General features: G+C 42.6%; 1 protein-coding gene across 1 annotated transcript; it reads right to left on the reverse strand.

Moving 5' to 3' along the window:
* Positions 1-223: 223 nt before the first annotated feature.
* TIGAR (TP53 induced glycolysis regulatory phosphatase) lies at positions 224-18,058 on the reverse strand. Its single transcript, XM_060253944.1, has 6 exons — positions 17,899-18,058; positions 14,642-14,679; positions 11,936-12,057; positions 7,795-7,872; positions 4,822-4,932; positions 224-3,171 (listed from the first exon to the last, which is right to left on the reverse strand). The coding sequence occupies exons 1-6, from the start codon at positions 17,928-17,930 to the stop codon at positions 2,737-2,739; spliced, it is 816 nt and encodes a 271-aa protein (XP_060109927.1). The 5' UTR covers positions 17,931-18,058; the 3' UTR covers positions 224-2,736.
* Between the last annotated feature and the right edge of the window lie 742 nt (positions 18,059-18,800).

An 18,800-nucleotide genomic window follows, 5' to 3' on the forward strand; every position in this document is an offset into this window, starting at 1 on the left:
TATTTGGATGATGTAGAATGTTTATTACATCATCTAGTATCAATGTGTCATCCCAAATCACATGCTCCCCAGCTCTTGACAATTCTCCTTCAAGAGAAAGTTTAACAATTCCTGTGCAGGTTTTTGTGGCATTAAACATCAATTTGGTTCCATCTGGGTTCTTTTTAAGTATTTTGAAAGCAATCTCATAAAACAAAATCAAAGATAATGCTGGGACAGTAAGTGGAGTAGAATGTCTTTATTTAAAAAAAATACCCATCTCAACAAATGAAAACAATTGGCAGACACTAGTAGCTCTGCATTTACATATCTGCAGATGGCGTCAATCTGAAGACAGAGAAACACAAAGGTGAGAGGAGAAGGGAAATCACAACATACATTCAAGAAACAAAAACTCACAGATTTTGCAAGAATATATAAAGGGAGTCCCAAGGATGCTACAGAAATAAGAGGGAATGTCCACCCCAGCAGGTTTTTGAAGGACAAATGTATTTTTGGCTACATGCAAATCTTACACTATGCATATGGAGGACAAATAATCATGCTCGTCAGAGCATCAAAGTGCTTCATGAAGTTTCATCCTCTCTGCACTGCCAAGAGGTAGTTAAGTATACACATCAATACCTTCACTATTGTCTGTGAAAACTGAGGTATGGAGCAAAAGTTTTAGTTAATCCAGCGATATCCTGCAAGATTTTCTCACAGCCCTTCTAGGCTTTTACTTGATGCGCCACTTGGCCCTGCCCTGCAGATGATGTAACATGTTAGAAGAGTGACCCATGCTGATAGATGATTGCACAGAGACCCGGTTTGCCCCATTTCCCTGACCTCAAAAAAAGGAATTAGCAGGAGCCAAATGGTCATTTAACTGACAGGGGAAATTTCCCGGAGGGCTGCTGCCCTAAAGGGTTACCGGTGGCCAAAGCAAGCCAAGTTTAATCGACTCTGCTGGTGCATCAGTGGCCAGCCCTTCACTTTGACCCTTAATCAGCAAGTATTAGCTCACCAGTTGCCTTCCACAATCTGCAGGAGGAAAGGAAACAATGGATGAGTGAAGGCCTGTTGTCAATGCCAAGGGTCTAGTCTGAACTAAGCAGCAACACCAGCATATGGAGAAACTAAGGCTGTTCAGTTTGGCTTGCTCTGGGGCCATTTTAACCTTTCACTCTGCCTCTGAGAAGAAATGACGAATGTGGAGCTTATACATGATTGAGCACCAGTATAGAATACAAAGCTCCATACAGAAGTGGAGAGAACATGGATTACTCTTGTGATATGAGAAGGTCTAGAAGATTTTCTGAACTGGGGCTAAGGGCAGAATCTACAGTATCCTGTGACCACAGAATCAGATTTGAAGCTCTTATTCCCAAAGGTTTCACTAAGTTCCTACTGACTGCAGCTTTCCAATGGTTCTGCGTTTTGTTTTTTTGACATTGCTATTACGTTTCATTGTCCTTTTTAAAAACTGCTTTTAAGGTCAACAGAGGGGGGGATGATACTAGTGTACAGACAGGCAAGGATGTATTTTAAGAGTATTTAAATGTATATGATATGGAGTGTTTCAGAAATAAAACTGAATGGGCAGTGTATAGCTCTGGCAAGAGACCAATTTTACAGAAATGCCATTCTGAAAACAGTGGGCTCACCTGTCTCCACTTATTCACAACACAGACAACTTACTGCCTGTAAATTCCATTTTCACTATTGCCAATACTTCCAAACACCTCCTTTTGCAACTGGGTTGCAGTTAAGGCAGCGAACAGATGGAGAGGGCTTATTTCGACTCAGGGCTTCTACGTACTTTGAAGATACCATGAAAAGCCAACTTCTACACACTTGATCTGATGCTAACCTCAGCAAACGACATGCCACCTTGGTTCTTACAGGTACTGGACTAGGCCATACCACTGAGCTGTCCAGTTCCAGGGTCCTGCGAGGACACTCTGCACACTCAGGAGTAGCTCAAGGGTCAGAAACTGAGTCACAACAGACAAGATACTGGGATTTGCAGATATCCTTCTTCAGCTATTTTTTAAAAAGTTCCCATGATATAAGAAAGGAGGAGGGCTAAATGAGAAAGGTGGCTCAGTCTCCTGCTTGTTCATGCTCTCTCTGTTGCATATAAAGACCAAAAGCCGGATTCAGAAGAGGGCAACTAGGCTGCAGAGAATACGAATGTATCCATATAACTACCACACAGAAATCAAAAAATAATATGGGACTAAGACAATCTGGCACTCCAAATTCCACCTCCCGCCCCTAAATTCTCCTGTGCAAGCCCCATCCAAATGAACATCCCAGTGGCATGCGCTCAGTGGGCCAGATCTGCCTTCCCCAGCTGACTTTAAAAGATGCTCCAAACCCACTGCCTGAGATGGCTGACTCACCTTTCCTCACTGAAAGGCTGACTTTTACATTTATTTAATAAAGTGCTAAGACACAGAAACTTACAACACACATGGGCACCACATATATGATCTGTGCTTAATACTGCGGTATTGATTTAAAAGCCCAGGCAATTTCAATCATGCATGGGAGTAAATGATGAGCAAATACTTTTGCAAATATTGTATAGACCACCTAAAATCAGTTGCTAAAAAGCTAACTGTTGCAACAGAATATGAATTTATTTTGTTTTCCCCCTTTTCATACAACCCATACAATTCAAATAATGTAAAAGAAAATATGCTTGTACTCGTTGCATAAATACATGCTGCATTTTTTAACTGTCCAGAGCTAAATATTTTTAGCTGCCGTATCACGTAAATGATCATCTCTATTCAGACAAATGCACTGGATTTTAGGCTTAACATTATCTCTGCTCTCAAGTTTTACAATGAACTGACTAATTCCAGTATTAGGACTTACAGAAGACAGCTCAGTCTTTGTCAAAGAAGCTGGCAAAACACATTCTAGGTCTGAAACAAAATAACCCAGCCAGCTCCTCATGTAGGCCCCGTGACTCACAACCAGTACATTGGCAACCAGGTCTTCAGTAGCTCCCCTGGAACTGGGATGAAATTCTGGGTTCCCGTCATGGTTTGTCAGGAAGGTACTAGAACTTCTTTCTGAGTCATCTCCGGCTCTCCTTTCGGTAGCTTTTTCCTGACACGCTTCCCTGACAATAAGACTACAAACATCTGCAAAAAAGTCCTCACTGCGTGCCTTTACCTAAAGTGAAGTGGAACAACAAAATTATCAGGCTGTGAAAACCACTGCCCAATAAACTCAAACAAGATCCTCCTCAAATGTTGCCCTGGCTCCCTGCCCCCTTCTTTATACAGAACTCCTTGTCTTTACCTTTGAAGCTCTCCATGGGCTTAACTCACACGTTCTTCTGGTCCTAGCATTCTGTTACATCTCCATCTGTAATTTTCACTCCTCCAATAATACTATGCTCAACATCCTCAAAGTCTCCTGGTTCCATATATGGTCCCATCCTTTCTCCTTTGTGGCCCCTAATGCCTGGGTCTAGTAGCCCTTCCTTCCACCAAACCCACCTGTGCCAAGATGCTTTCAATTTAACCTGACAGACCTTATCTCCCACTGCATTTCCTCATATTTATATTTACTCCATTGTAGCGCTGATTTGGGGAGGGGTGTTGAAAGACCTGAGTCAGATTGAGATGATGAGAGAGGAGGTCCTACAACTGATAGACAATTTAAAAACTGGTAAGTCACCAGGCCAGGATGGCATACATCCAAGAGTTCTGAAAGAACTCAAAGGTGAAATTGTGGATCTCCTGACAAAAATATGTAATCTTTCATTAAAACCTGCCTCCATTCCTGAGGATGAAGGTAGCTAATGTCACCCCCATCTTTAAAAAGGGTTCTAGAGGAAATCCGGGAAATTACAGGACTGTCAGTCTGACTTCAATCCTGGGAAAGTTGGTGGAAACCATTATTAAAATGCGCAAAATAATGCATGTTGGGGGCAAAAATCCTAACTATAAATGCAAGTTGATGGGGTGTGAACTGGCAGAGACTGATCAAGAGATCTTGGGGCTGTGGTAGATAATTCACTGAAAATGTCGAGACAGTGTGCACCTGCAATAAAAAAGGTCAACACTACGCTGGGAATTATTAGGAAGGGAATTGAAAACAAATCAGCCAGTAGCATTTGGAGTACTGTATACAATTCTCGTCACCACACCTCAAAAAAGATATTATAGCATTAGAAAAAGTGCAGAAAAGGGCAATTAGAATGATTAAAGGGTTGGAACACTTTCCCTATGAAGAAAGGTTAGAACGTTTGGGACCCTTTAATTTGGAGAAACATTGACTAAGGGGTGACATGATAGAGGTTTACAAGATTATGCATGGGATAAAGAAAGTAGACAAATAAGTACTTTTCTCCCTTTCACACAATACAAGAACTTGTGGGCACTCAATGACATAGCTGAGCAGTCGGGTTAGAATGGATAAAAGGAAGTACTTCTTCACCAATGGGTGATTAACACATGGAATTCACTACCATAGGAAGTGGCGGCTACAAGCATAGCCAGCTTCAAGAGGGGACTGGATAAACATATGGAGCAGAGGTCCATCAGTAGCTATTAGCCACAGCGTGTTGTTGGAACTCTGTGGCAGTGATGCTCTGTATTCCTGGAGCTGAGGAGGGTGGAAACAGCATGAGAGCTTCTAGAATCCTGGCCCCACTGGTGGACCCCCTGATGGCACCTTTTTTTTTTTAACCACTGTGTGACACACAGTGTTGGACTGGATGGGCCACTGGCCTGATCCAACATGGTTTCTCTTATGTTCATCATTATCATCATACAAAGAAGACTGGACAATTTATGAAACAAACTAGTACTGTACTTCTTCTAGGGTTTCTCCTCCAGGAGGTGTAAAGGATGGGCACTGTTCCCCAGCAGCCTTTGCCATGGTCCTGAGGTCACTCAGCGGCCTCCCTTCTGCCACTCCATACTTCTGTTTAAAAAACAATGGTGCATTGGAACAGTGTTGTAAATTTATTTATTTATTTTAGTATATTTCTATTCCGCCCATTCCCTGTAGGCTCAGGACGGAGTGCAAAATATGATAAAACAATAAAATACAATAAAAACATTTTATAAACAGACAACTCAACAGCTCAGAAAATCTACCATAATCACATATTGCCCAGCCTGGCCATCTCACATCATGATATCCCATAGAGATGGCAGATATTATTCTGTTTTATAACACAGGTGACAGTGCTGGCAGGGGAGGCCAACCAGATCAAGAACAGACGGCCACAGCCTCAACTAAAAGCCTGGCAGAACAGCTCCATTTTACAGGCCCTACAGAAGGCGAATAAGCCAGGTAGGGCCCGGATCTCTGTAGGGAGCTGACTCCACCAGGTTGGGGCCAGGACTGAAAAAGCCCTGGCCCTAGTTGAGGCAAGTTGGGCGTCTCTTAGACTGGGGACGGCCAACAGATGTTGGGAGGCTGAACGTAACAACCTCCCGGGCATATATGGAAGGAGACGGTCCCGCAGCTATGTAGATCATGTAAATCAAATGTAGAATATATTAGAAGGTATTCAAAGACAATCTAGGTTAACCAATGTACAAAATTGTTTCAGGTGGGTAGCTGCGTAGTCATCTTGGTCTGCAGAAGAAGAGCAAGACTTGAATCCAATAGCACCTTAAAGATGAACAAGCCTTGCTGGTCTTTAAGATGCTACTGGACTGGAACCTTGCTCTATAGTAAAGCTAATCCCTTTCTCAGTCTTGTTTTTTTAACTACAGGGTTCACTTCAAGTCCTTCTACATGGGATTTGATTCTGCAACAGATTCAGCTTTCAAAGCTGCTATGCAACAGTCAGTTTCTCTCCTCCAATAGCAATGCTGAAGAGCCTGCCTCTCTTTACCCTGCTTCATCTCTTGTCAGCAACAAATCTATTATGGGAGCTGGTGCACAGGAGCTCTGGAAAAAGAACTTCAGTTCAGCACTTCCCAAGAAGTACTGTAAAGGACAAAAGGTTTGTAACGCTCAACATTTCCTTCCATTCAGCTGTTCATTTCCCAGCATCAGAGAATCTCTTATGCTTGTTATCCCTTGAGATAAAAGCTTTCCTGAATACCAAGAAAACATGTTCAGGGGGAAAAGGAAAGAAATCAAAATCCATATTGTTGACCCTGTTATATGCTAGCCTTCCTGTTTAGGAGTTTTCCAAGTCCTCCCCACACTTATGCTTGTTCAAAGAGTCAGCTTCAGGGAGCATCTCATAACGATGTTAAAACAGTATACTGGATTAAAACTGAAAACAGTACACTGGATAAAAACTGGTTCTTCTGAATGTATATGTCAGTGAAGTAGCACGGCAGGGCTTAAGAGCCGTATGGGAAGACTATGACTCACACACTGTTTGGAAGGGGATGGGGGAGGTCAGAAATACTGCTGGGAAAAGATCTGGAAGTCACACTTCTCTGAAAAAAGGATGCTACAAGAAGAATTTTGCAAGGGGAATTCTGCAGGCAGCTTTGCCTAAGTGATATCTCTTAAATTCACCCACCGCCCTATCTTGTCCCTTTTCTGTCAGCAGCATGCTTAAGGCACTCTCTCAAACTACAACTCTGCTCCCATTTCCCCTTATAATAGCAGCTACCAGGAAGTGATGTCAAGGCCCTCCAAGTGGAAGCAGAGGGTCTGTCATAAAATCAAGCCCAGCCTCACCTTTCCAGCATCTCCTCATCGCCAACATGCAGCCTCTTCCAACCACACTCTTGAAGTTCTGTGTTGACAGACTCTAACAGGGGGCGGAAGGGCCTGGTTCCTGGCACATTAACAGCCCAAAGTGGCTCCTGGACCTGCATTTTACATCCAAGGACTTGGCATAACCTGAAGTCTCTAAGCACAAATGAACATTTTCCCTACCAACACATGGGGGAGATGGCTTCCATTGGTGACCAGCACTGTCACACAGAACCTCAGCCTCCAGCTCCAGCATGCAGCTTTGGACCCAATCCAGTACTGAGATGAACTTCCCACACATCAGGAGGATGTTTGAGAAATTAATCTGGTTGCTCTGGACTACTGCCAGGACTGCTCAGTGGGGGGCTGGGGTGGTGGTACATGAACACACACACAAGCACATGAAGCTGCCTTATACTAAATGAGACCATTGGCCCATTGAGGTCAGTACCGTCTGCTCAGACTGGCAACTGCTCACTGGGGTGTTCCTTCATATCACCTGATCTTGTGATATGAACTAAAGATGCCAGGGATTGAAGTTGGGACCTTCTGCATGTTCGGTAGATGCTCGACCACTAAGCCAGGGTGATGCTTATTGCTATCTGAATTTGGTACTATTGTTTGTTTGTTTGTTTATTACATCAGATTTATATCTCGTCCATTCTACAAAGACTCAAGGCAGCTAACAACATAAAATAAACAATATTAAGACAGTAAAACAATCAGATAAAAATCACAATGGTGCTACAGGGCAGGAAAAAATGTGGAAACTTGCTTCCCTTTTAATGGGTACTGCTTGCAAGCTCTCTGGGAAAACCCAAGGACATTTCAAATGACCAGCTATCATATGTTAATGGTATGAAATTAACATATGATAGCAGACACAGTGCCTGCTAGGACCCACATGAGCTGGACAGAAAGGTGGCAGAAATGTTTTAAATAATAAATGAATACTTCCCCTGACATGGCAGTGAATAGGGATGGGGGAGTCTTGCTGGAACCTCCACATGCAAAATGAAGAATCTACAGACTTCAGAGGCTTTGCAAGCAGTAAATTGAGATTTCTGATTCTGCAGAAAAATAGTGACACCAAAAACATTTTCTTTTACTTACCCGCTCCCGGAGTCTTGCGTCATATTTTACAGCACTCTCTTTGCAAAACTGACTCTTTCTGAGAATTGAGTCTGCTGTCTGAAACATTAAGCAAACAAGCCATATTAAGAACACAAACTATAAATGATAAAGAGGTGTCTTGGGGAATTGTTTTAAAGACTATATTTATATTTTAAAGTAATTTAAAAGATAAAAATTCTATGCTGACTCTCTTTTGTGCTTTTCCAGGAACATAGGAAATGAAAAACATTTTCTGGAATAGTGTGCAGTTTCCTTGCCAGCTTTAGCCTCATTATCAATGCTATGATATGAGAAAATCTACTTTTGCAAGAAAAAAAGAACACCACATTAAGTGAAACAAGTTAGTTATCAGTCAGGCCAGCAGCAATCAAAAATTTACTTCACCTTCTAATAGAAGAACTATAAATCTCGGAAGTAGCAAGAAAAGACAGTCATAAATTTACAAAAACACAAACTCGTTAACTACTTTTGTACAGCAATATATGGCGTCAATTGTTTTATTACACAGCTTGCGAACCTACTTTTGTTGCTACAATATCGGCAACATCTTTACTGAGTTTTTGACATTGGGACAGAGAATGAAAGTGAGATCCTAAGTGGGGTTACACCTTTCTAAGCCCAGTAACTCTAACAGGAAGCACTGTGAGTTTCCCTTTGTGCCACTCGTAGGAGATACCAGTCATCAAAGAACCACCTTGGGCATGTAAAAAGATGGCTCCCTCCCTCATTCCTTGCACAGAGTGCTGTGATCTACGCAAGCCTTTTCCCATGGCTGTTTCTTAAGAACAGCCATGAATGGGGTCCATGGCCAGGGGAGGAGAAAGATTCGTTGTAAGATGCCACTGTCCCATCTTGAGCTGGAAAACTCAGATGAAAATTATTCAGTTCTTATAGCACAGTGGTACTCACACCATGGTCACAGAGAGACATATTTGCAATTACCATCGACCAAAGCATGAGGCCAGAACCTCAGGGAGGCTCATAGCTTTTCCATTCACCCAACAGCAACTATTTCTAGGTGGCAACCGACTGTCAACCACAGTACCCACTGACAAGGGTCTTGCCCACTTTCCCAAAACATAGGGTGGTGCTACATGAGGTAATGGTGCTCAGAAGAGCCACCTGTGCCAAAGAGATATATGTGGCTCCTGAGCCACTGAGTATCACTGGTGTGGCCAGAAGAAATCTTACCTCAAGGCACAGGGAAGAGACTGCTTCAAGCACTGATTTCGCAGCAATTAAAAATGGAAGGGCAGCAATGCAGTATAAGCAGAGCAGTATAAGCAGTAATGCAGTATAAGCAGAATTATACTGCTATACACTGTTTAGGATTTCACCGTGAGAGATTTTTATCACGTCGCCTTATAGTCCAGTCCACCACAGAGTTCCTCCTGGGGTAAGCCCAACTTATATGAAAAGAACGTGCTCAACAGTACTACTATCAGAAATCAAACTGTCTTGAGAAGCGTGACAATTCTGGCTCGGGAAAGTCCAAGATATTTGAGGATGATGCTCAGAGAGGATGGAGACTGGGGAAGGGAAGGATCTCAGCAGAGATGTGATGTCATTCTAGAACTTCCATTTCTCCTAGAGTCTGTTATACCATAGCAGCCTTCCAAAGCAGTCATTTCCTCCAGGGGAAACTGATTTCAGAAGATCAGTTGCAATTCCATGAGAACTGCAGCCCCCTGCCTGGAGGCTGGTAACCCTAGGAGCTGGCATTAGTGTTTTGATTCCTGCACAGAAATACACCTTTACCTTTATGAAGGTCCTTCCAATTCACATATACCGGTTCTCGTCCTTCCCTGACTTGTGGCTATTGACATGGATTCCCTCCTCCCCATTTGTCAAAAGTGGTCAGCCAAAGATCCCTCATAATGGCTTCTGCTCATCTTCTAACCCACCTTTTCAATATTGACTGAAAGGCCACAGACTGGTAAACCTACAGGAAACATCCCTCGCCTACAGGGTGGACACAATAAGAGGAAACGACTGGAACGTAACTCAGGAGGTTAATATATGGATGGGCTTAGCTGCTAAGAAGACATGGGGGGAAAAAAGACTGACAACATGCAGAGGCAGACAGCCAAGAAGACAAGAATGATTAGGCTGGTATTACCGTAACTAGCCAGGGGAATTAGCACTTGAGCAAGATTAAGAATGGAGCTTGGCCTTTTAAGGAACTGCAGCTACAATTCCAAAGTCTCAACGGACAAGTAGATTGCCCCTGCTCAGAAATTATTAAGTACTCCCCCACACACAAACACTTGCCACTGTTACTGTCTTCTATGTGCTCCTGGTCCATCAGAAACATTCAAAACTGAATGTGATGTATTATGCTGTGCTCATGAAGTCTGCAGTGATGCTGCTCGGCCTAGCCTACTGCCCTTCCTAAGCCTCAGTCTAAGCAAAGCTGATACCTCCTGAAAACATACTTAAATATTCATACTGAATAGGTGAATTAACATTATCTTTGTAGAAGTCAATATATTACAGATTCTTTAAGATCTAGCATGTCCCAGTCATGCCCAGAATGTGTACCCTTATTGCCCCAACATAGTTACACTACTGACATAGGCAATGGAGAAGAAAAAACTGGTATTACAGTTGATCCTTCCATTCATTTTCACCACTGGTCACACTGTTGGGATGGAGGCTAATGGGAAAGTACACTATTCACAGCAAGTTTAACAGGAATCTTACTCAAATCTCTTCAACTGAGCTTACTCCCATGGAAAGTATTCTTAGGATGGCACTGACAGTCATTAACCTACAAACAGCTTTTGCACCATCCAAGGATGCTGCTAGAAGATTTGAGGCTCTTATTTTTCCCTCAGCATCTACTAATTTGCTTTGGCCAATAGAATGCTTTGGCTCTGCAAAGAAATTCCATTTTGCTCCTAAGAGCAACTATATGAAGCTGCAAGATTTGCAGTGTAGCTATAAATGTTCCTTAGGACTTAAGTTTAATGTACATATGTTATTAAAAATATTTAATTATTTTTATACTACCCTCCACTGTAGAACAAGAGCCCCGTGGTGCAGAGTGTTAAAGCTGCAGTACTGCAGTCCTAAACTCTGCTCATGACCTGAGTTCGATCCCTGGCAGAAGCTGGGTTTTCAGGTAGCCGGCTCGAGGTTGACTCATCCTTCCATCCTTCCAAGGTTGGTAAAATGAGTACCCAGCTTGCTGGGGGGAAAGTGTAGATGACTGGGGAAGGCAATGGCAAACCACCCCATAAAAAATCTGCTGTGAAAACGTGAAAGCAATGTCACCCCAGAGTCGGAAACGACTGGTGCTTGCACAGGGGACCTTTTCCTTTCCTTCTGCTGTAGAACAGGGCTCAGGGTGGTGTACATCAGTAAAAACATCCACATAATACAATACACACTAAAATATTTTTTAAAATCCATACATTTACAACAATAGTACACCTATAACCAATAAGATGACAATAAGACTGCCAGAGTATGTCACTGCCTTGGCGGGGGGGGGGGGGGGGGCAGGAAAAACAAGAGTGCCAGCCAGATGGAAAACCATTGCTGTCCTCAACCAAACACCTGGCAGAACATCTCTGCCTTACATGCCTTGCGGAACTGCATTAACAGGGCATGTTGTTTGGCAGAGAATTCCACTGCATTGGAAAACACACTGACCCTGATCAAGGGCAGACAGATGTCTCTTGGATCACCAGTAGGTTCTTATCAATCAAGCACAGTGCTCTTCAGGGGTGTATCAGGACAGGCGGTCCCAAAGATACATGGGTCCCAGATCACTAAGTGCTTTGAACCTAATCTGATACTCCACCAGAAGTCAGCACAGCTCAGCTATTCTATGCAGAGTTACTCTAATCAAAATCCATCGTTTCCAGTGGATTCAGATTTGAGTAACTCTACCTAGGACTACTTTGCATGGGAGGCAAATTTTAATTCCTTATACAAATAACATACATTCATCTGTAATTTGCTCTCATAAAAGGAACCCACAGTACCATGTTTCTTTGTAGCCACATCACCACTGTTGTAAGATTCCTAGAAAAACAAATTCTAAGAAAACAAATTTTAGAACATCAGATCTTTCTTTTCATTTTTATTTCATCTACACCCTAAAATTGCTCACCTGCTTTGCTCGAAGTAGGTCACTTGAGTACACGTGAGTAAATTTGACATTGCTGAGAAACACACCAGCAGCATTGGCTTGTTGGAAGCCCATCTGAGAGAGAGGTTCATCTATGCCTTGTCCTACAAATGCCAGAATATAGGGGATATTGAATGCAAACACACACAACACACACAAAGCTGCCTTATATTGAATCCGATTCTTGGTCCATCAAAGTCAGTATTGTTTACTCTGACTGACAGTGGCTTGCCAGGGTCTCAGGCAGAGGTATTTTCCATCACCACCTATTTGATCCTTTAACTGGAGATGTTGGAGATTGAACCTGGGATCTTCTGCATCCCATGCATACAGATGCTCTGCCAATGAACAACAGCCCCACCCCAACTTCACTGATCCACTGTTAAGATAGTAACTGCAAGAGCACTAGTGCATGGATTGGATCCCTCCACCGGAATTACTGTGGCTCTCTTAGCGAGCACAAAAACTCACCCAAAGTCTTTTGAGTTTGTTTATATATCCAAATAAAACAACATGTAAACATTAAATTGATTAATTTGGCTGGTTTCTCTCAATCTGAATAAAGACAACAAACTCCTTAGGGGTAGGGACCAGCCTTGTTTTTGTTTCTGTTGTTCTATTAGCCTTTTGAACAATATATGCTGTTCAGGCTGTTCAGACTTCAGGGGAGAGAAAATCACATACTGAAAACTCCCTCTCTCCTGGTAAAATAAAATTAACACAGCAGGGAGAAAGAAAACCTAGCCTTTTGCATGGTATGCTTGTTTACCATATTCACTGGGATATAATCCGCCCCTCCCTCCACATTTTGAAGTGGGTCCAGTTCATTCCACCACCTCATTCTGCTGTATGTGTAGACCAGACCTGAGAAGCATTTAGAAGAGAGACTGTTTTTCCCACATGCAAACCTAACCTAGATGGTCCAAACTAGCATGGTCATGTCAAACTGCAGAAGCTAAGCAAGGTTGGCCCTGGTTATTAACTGGATGGGAGATCACCGAGGAAGTGCAGGGAGCCAGTTTGGTGCACTGGTTAAGTGCACGGACTCTTATCTAAGAGAACCAGATTTGATTCCTCACTCCTTGACCATGAGTCCGTCACAGTTCTCACAGAGCTGTTCCTCTCAAGAGCAGTTTCTGTTAGAGCTTTCTCAGCCCCATCTACCTCACAGTGTTCCCTGTAAGCTGAGTTAGTGTGAGCTAGCTCATAATTTTTTAGCCTCCAGCTCACACATTTTTGTCTCAGCTCAGGAAAAATGGTCCCAAAGCAAATTAATTTATGCAGCAGCTCACAACTTTAATGCCAGTAGCTCACAAAGTAGAATTTCTGCTCACAAGACTCCACAGCTTAGAGAGAACATTGTGGGGAGGAGAAGAAAAAGGAGATTGTCAGCTGCTCTGAGACTCCTTTGAGTAGTGAAGGGTGGGGTATAAATCCAATCTCCTGCTCCTCCTCTTCTTCTTCTTTAAAGAGGCAGGCAATGGCAAACCATTTCTCAGTGTCTCTTGCCATGAAAACCATACGGGATCAAAATGTCAGCTGCAATTTGGCGACATTCTCCACCACCAAACAAACACATAGCCACATGTGTTAACAGAGGCACTGCAAGTTTCTGTCCTGTTTAATGATTAGAGGCTATTGGTAATCAAAACTTTACTATATGATGGCTTTTTAAAAATTCTTATTCCAACTGGCACAAAGTTGAGGATACTTTATGGCACAGTTTATTACTCTGTTTCTAGCACTGTGTACATTTGCAATGCCTGTTTGAGTAGGTCTAAATTTATACAGATATTGATTTCCATGTGCATATATTAGCTGGACAAGGTATCATTTTACAAACAGGGTTGCCAGCTTCCAGGTGGGACCTGAAGGTTTCCTGGGATTACAGCTGATCTCCAGACTAAAGAGATCATTTCCCTTGGAGAAAATGGTAGTGTTGGAAGGTGGACTCTATGACATCATACCCCACTGAGGTCCCTCCTCTCCACAGTCCCCACCCTTTCCAGGTTCCACCCCCACATCTCCAGGAATTTCTCAACCCAGATTTGGGAAAACTATATGGATACTTGTGTGCATGAGTTTTCTCAAATTTAAAAATTCAGCTCCCGAAATTTAGAGCTGATTAAATCCAGTTTTTAGTTCTCCTCACAAAGCTATCTGGAGCTCCACCCTAGCTGCTAGATTGGGATTTCCAGCTCAGGAAAATCACCATGATGATTATATTGGATTTATATCCCACCCTATACTCTGAATCTCAGAACGGTCACAATCTCCTTTACCTCCCCAACAATCACCCTGTAAGGTAGGTGGGCTGAGAGAGCTCTTACAGCAGCTACTCTTTCAAGGACAACTCCTGTAAGAGCTATGGCTGACCCAAGGCCATTCCAGCAGCTGCAAGTGGAGGAGTGGGGAATCAAACCCGGTTCTCCCAGATAAGAGTCTGCGCACTTAACCACTACACCAAACTGGCTCTCAGTATGCAGCAGACAACTGCTGTTGTACATGGGCAATGCTGGAGAAAACCAGGGCTGTCAGAACTCTACACCGATGTTTTCCTAAACTACATTTTGACAAGACCAGGCTAGGAGCAAATTCAATATTTAATAACACGAGTTAAGATGCAAAGCTAAAATCCACTGTGATTTATAAGCAATTAATTAATAAAGCGGCAGAAAAGGCACAAACCTTGCAGTATCTTCTCTTTATTGTATCTTGTTTCTCCACTGAAACAGACAAAATACTTCAGAGAAGAAAAATCCTTTATAAAAGACAGACATAATATGCACATAGTGAGGGCCGGGGGGGGGGGGGGGAGTAGATTTATTCAGATGGGAAAAAAAAATTAAAGAATCTCCTGACCTGGAAGAATTGCTGTAATTAAAATGAATGTACTGCTGAAACTAAGGTTCTTGTTTCAAATGTTTACCCATACATATAGAAGAATGAACACTGAAAGAATGCCAGAAACAGATACGTTTACTTGGAATGGCAAGAAACCAAGAATCAGTTTTAAAGCATTATAAGATTATAACATTATACTTCTTCCCCCAAAGGGTGATTAACATGTGGAATTCAATGCCACAGGAGATGGTGGTGGCCACAAGCACAGCCACCTTCAAGAGGGGTTTAGATAAAAATATGGAGCAGAGGTCCATCAGTGGCTACTGGCCACAGTGTGTGTGAGTGTGTGTGTGTATATAATTTTTTTTGGCCACTGTGTGACACAGAGTGTTGGACTGGATGGGCCATTGGCTTGATCTAACATGGCTTCTTTTATGTTCTTATGTTCTTAAAATGAGAAAAAGAGAGGAGGATTAACAATTCTAAACGTAAGACAAAGAATAGTAAAACTTGAATTGGCAGATCTAGACAAAAGCCTACATAATTATTTATGGATTAAGAAATCAACTAAAATGATTATGACACAAGAAAAATCAGAGATGAACTGATGAGAATATGATTTGAACGACAGAACTATTGAGCCCTCCATATTCTCTGCTTATGTCCCCAGACAGAGGCCTACCACGATAAGAATACTAGAAAGAACTTTCTAATGTTCAGTAGCATGATGATGAACTCCCGGGGAAAAACCATGTCACAGAGAGACATTAAGGGTGAAGGAATAAATATTCAGTGGTTGTACTTCAAGACTAAAGAATATCATAAACGCTGAAGCTAGAGCCCTAAGAGATATGACTGAGTTTGAATGGCTGATCACAAAACAAAAAGAGCATTTATTATGATGGATTTATAATCTACTTCTCCTGCTAGAAACAGAAGAAGTAAAAACATGTATGATAAATGGATGCTGAACTTTAAAGATCAGATATCCATACATCAATGGGAATGGCTATGGGAAACAGTTTACAGCCACAGTCGGGTGTTAAGAGAAAACAGGTTCAATATGTTCTTCAGATGGTACATAACTCCGAAGGATATAGAGAAAGTGAAAACAAACTATAAAGGAAAATGTTGGAAATGTCAAGATACAGGACGGAAGCTTCCTTCATATGTGGACACAGGGCTTCTTTCTGGGGGAACATGGTGGAACAGAGTTCTGGAACCTTTCTGTGGAAACAAAATCCTCAACAAAATGTGTTAAAGTTCATAAGGGGCACCAGAGGAGCATGGTATCACTTGTGACATCACAAAAATATTAAAATGAAAAACAAGATTTAGATGAGGGGATGCCCAGTAGTGGCTGCGAGAAAGTGGGGAAGCAGCCACACAGCGCACACTTGTTGCTCTCACCAGTACAATTGCTATTTTCTCCAGTGAGTGTGAAAGGAGATTTTCCCAGATGAATTTGATTGTCACTCCAGAAAGGTCCTCCTTATCAGTCAAAACCATAATATTTTTATTGTTTATAAAAATTGTTGGTCCTCCCTTTAACAGTCTTTGATCCAACAAAGTATGTTAGAACATGGTGGCTTCAAGGTCATCATTCAGCATTAGGCACCAAAAGCAAGACCTGAAAAAGAACTAAGGAAGTTGGTGACAAGTCTATAGTTTTGTTTTGAATTACAGTTAAGTCCACAGCACATGAAACTAATATAGTTTCAAATAATCCTGGGTGTTTCTCCTTCATTTCCCTCAAGAGTTCCAGCACCTCTTTTTCTTAAAAAAACCCAAAAAACCCAAAGCTTTTTGGAAAAGATATTCAGATATGTGGTGACAGTGGCTAGAATTACTTATAAACCAAAATGGAAAGTGGATCTCTACCCAGGCTTAAGAGAGCGAAAAACATAAACTTGTCCAGTATGCAGTGATAATGAAATCAACAATTTATTTGAGAAACAGATCAATTAAGAAAACTTGAGAGATGGAGTGTGTTTTATGTAAGAAGACAAGTTTAGAATGAGAACTAGTTTAACATATATACAAATGTATTGCAATGAAGTAGAATGAAAATTAGTTTTAAATGTAAAATGCTGAATATAAACCTATCCTTACCAAAGTAACTTTCACTGTATTACACGGACTGAAGAATTACACACATTTAAGGTAGACAATTAAGACAATTGTTTAAGATTTTGTTTTCCTTACCTCTACCATCAAACAAAAGGGAGAGTGCTTCCAAAAAATCAGATTAAGACTGAGGACAGCCATAAAAGAGATAGAAAAGATTCCTAGGGTAAGGATGCATTGCCGGCGACCAAGATCAACTCAATTCATGCCATGGTATTCCCCCATTACTAGGTATGGGTGTGAAAGCTGGACAATAAAGAAAGCTGATTTGTTCGAAACGTGGTGTTTGGAGAACTCCACAGATACCCTTAACAAGTAGGTGGGTTCCAGATCACATTTAACTCTCCCTAAAAGCTAAAACAACCAAACGATCATACTTCAGCCACATTGTGAGAAGACAGGACTCACTGGAAAAGACAATAATGCTGAGAAAAGAAGACGACCCAACATGAGATAGAATTTAGGGCTTTTTTTGTAGCGGGAACTCCTTTGCATATTAGGCCACACACCCCTGATGTAGGCAATCCTCCTGGAACTTACAGTAGGCCCTGTAAGAAGAGCCCTGTAAGCTCTTGGGGGATTGGCTACATCATGGGGGTGTGGCCTAATATGCAAAGGAGTTCCTGCTACAAAAAAGGCCTGAAGCCACGTCACTCAGTCAGCAAGACCTGAACAAGGCTGTTAACGATAGGAGGTTTCGGTTAATTCACCGGGACGCCGTAAGTCGTAAGCGACTGGAGGGCACTGAACACGCGTACGACTGGATGCAACTAGGCTCAACGCGGGCTGCGTATGACGTCACACCGGAGCCGTCAATGACTGACAGCTCTCTAGGAGCTGGGCCCGCCCACCGTGCGGGTCTCAGAGAACTTGGCGGCGGCCCTCCCCCGCGCAGTGGGGCTAGCTGCGAAGGGCGGTCAGAGGAAACGCGGGAGGGAGGGCTGGACAGAGCAGGGGCGGGCCGCGGTACTTACTGCCGGACAACGGTCAACCCAAACGTGACCATGGTCAACCTTGTCTCGCAGCCCCGGCACTGTGAAGCTCCGCCCCTTTCCCCTCACGACGCCTTGCCGCCGGCTTTCCGCGCCCTCAAGTGTGCCTCGCGCAATGCGGCTCTTGCATCCAACCAATCGCAGCTTCCCTTCTCCCCCCCTCCCTGCGTTGGTAGAGTTCGGTGTCTAGAGGCACAGTTCCCACGTCGGGAGCTGAGACTTTCGGTTATTTTTGATACTCTGTTCTCCGTGGTCTTTTGTGGGGAGAAAAAAGGAGGCAACTGTAAGGTTTCCGACTCCAAGTTGGGGAAAATATTACTGGCGATTCGGAGATGAATGGGTTTTTGGGGAGGGAGGAAGTTTTAGTGGGGATATGAAACCATAGAGCCCACCCAGTCTCCAAACACCCACTTTCTACAAGGAACTGATTTCTAGTCTGGAGAACAGTTAATTCTGGGAGCTCTCCAGGTTCCACCAGGAGGTTGGCAACCATGTAACTTACGTTGACTTCTGTCCAGTCGCTCTCCTTTAGCTTCACCTGCCTCACAGAATTGTTATGAGGGTAAAATGGAATATTGGGTAACCAAAATACTAATAAGTAGGAGCCATCTTTGTTACCAATCTTGAACAAAAATACTAATAAGTAGGAGCCATGTGTGCCTCTTATCATTCCTGTATTGCTACATTTAGGGTTTTGAAAAACCATCTCTACAACACTTTTAGCAAAACGTCTTTTAACTTGTGTGTTTTTCTGATGTACTGAGCATTACAGATGCTGTGTGTACCTAAAAAAAAGACAAGATTGTGCCATCACAAGAAATTAAGAAATCAAGAGATTTAAGAAGGAGCAGCCTCTTAAATTTGTATACATAGTTTTCCAGGTC

Source organism: Heteronotia binoei, chromosome 14 (assembly GCF_032191835.1).
Source record: "Heteronotia binoei isolate CCM8104 ecotype False Entrance Well chromosome 14, APGP_CSIRO_Hbin_v1, whole genome shotgun sequence".
NCBI lineage: Eukaryota > Metazoa > Chordata > Lepidosauria > Squamata > Gekkonidae > Heteronotia > Heteronotia binoei.

Coding starts and splice junctions, on each gene's coding strand:
- TIGAR (XM_060253944.1), bottom strand. CDS start 17,930: ATGGTCACGTTTGGGTTGACCGTTGTCCGGCA. Junction 12,058..14,641: donor TAAAGAGAAGATACTGCAAG/GTTTGTGCCTTT, acceptor TGGCATTTGTAG/GACAAGGCATAGATGAACCT. Junction 7,873..11,935: donor ACCTACTTCGAGCAAAGCAG/GTGAGCAATTTT, acceptor TTAATGTTTCAG/ACAGCAGACTCAATTCTCAG.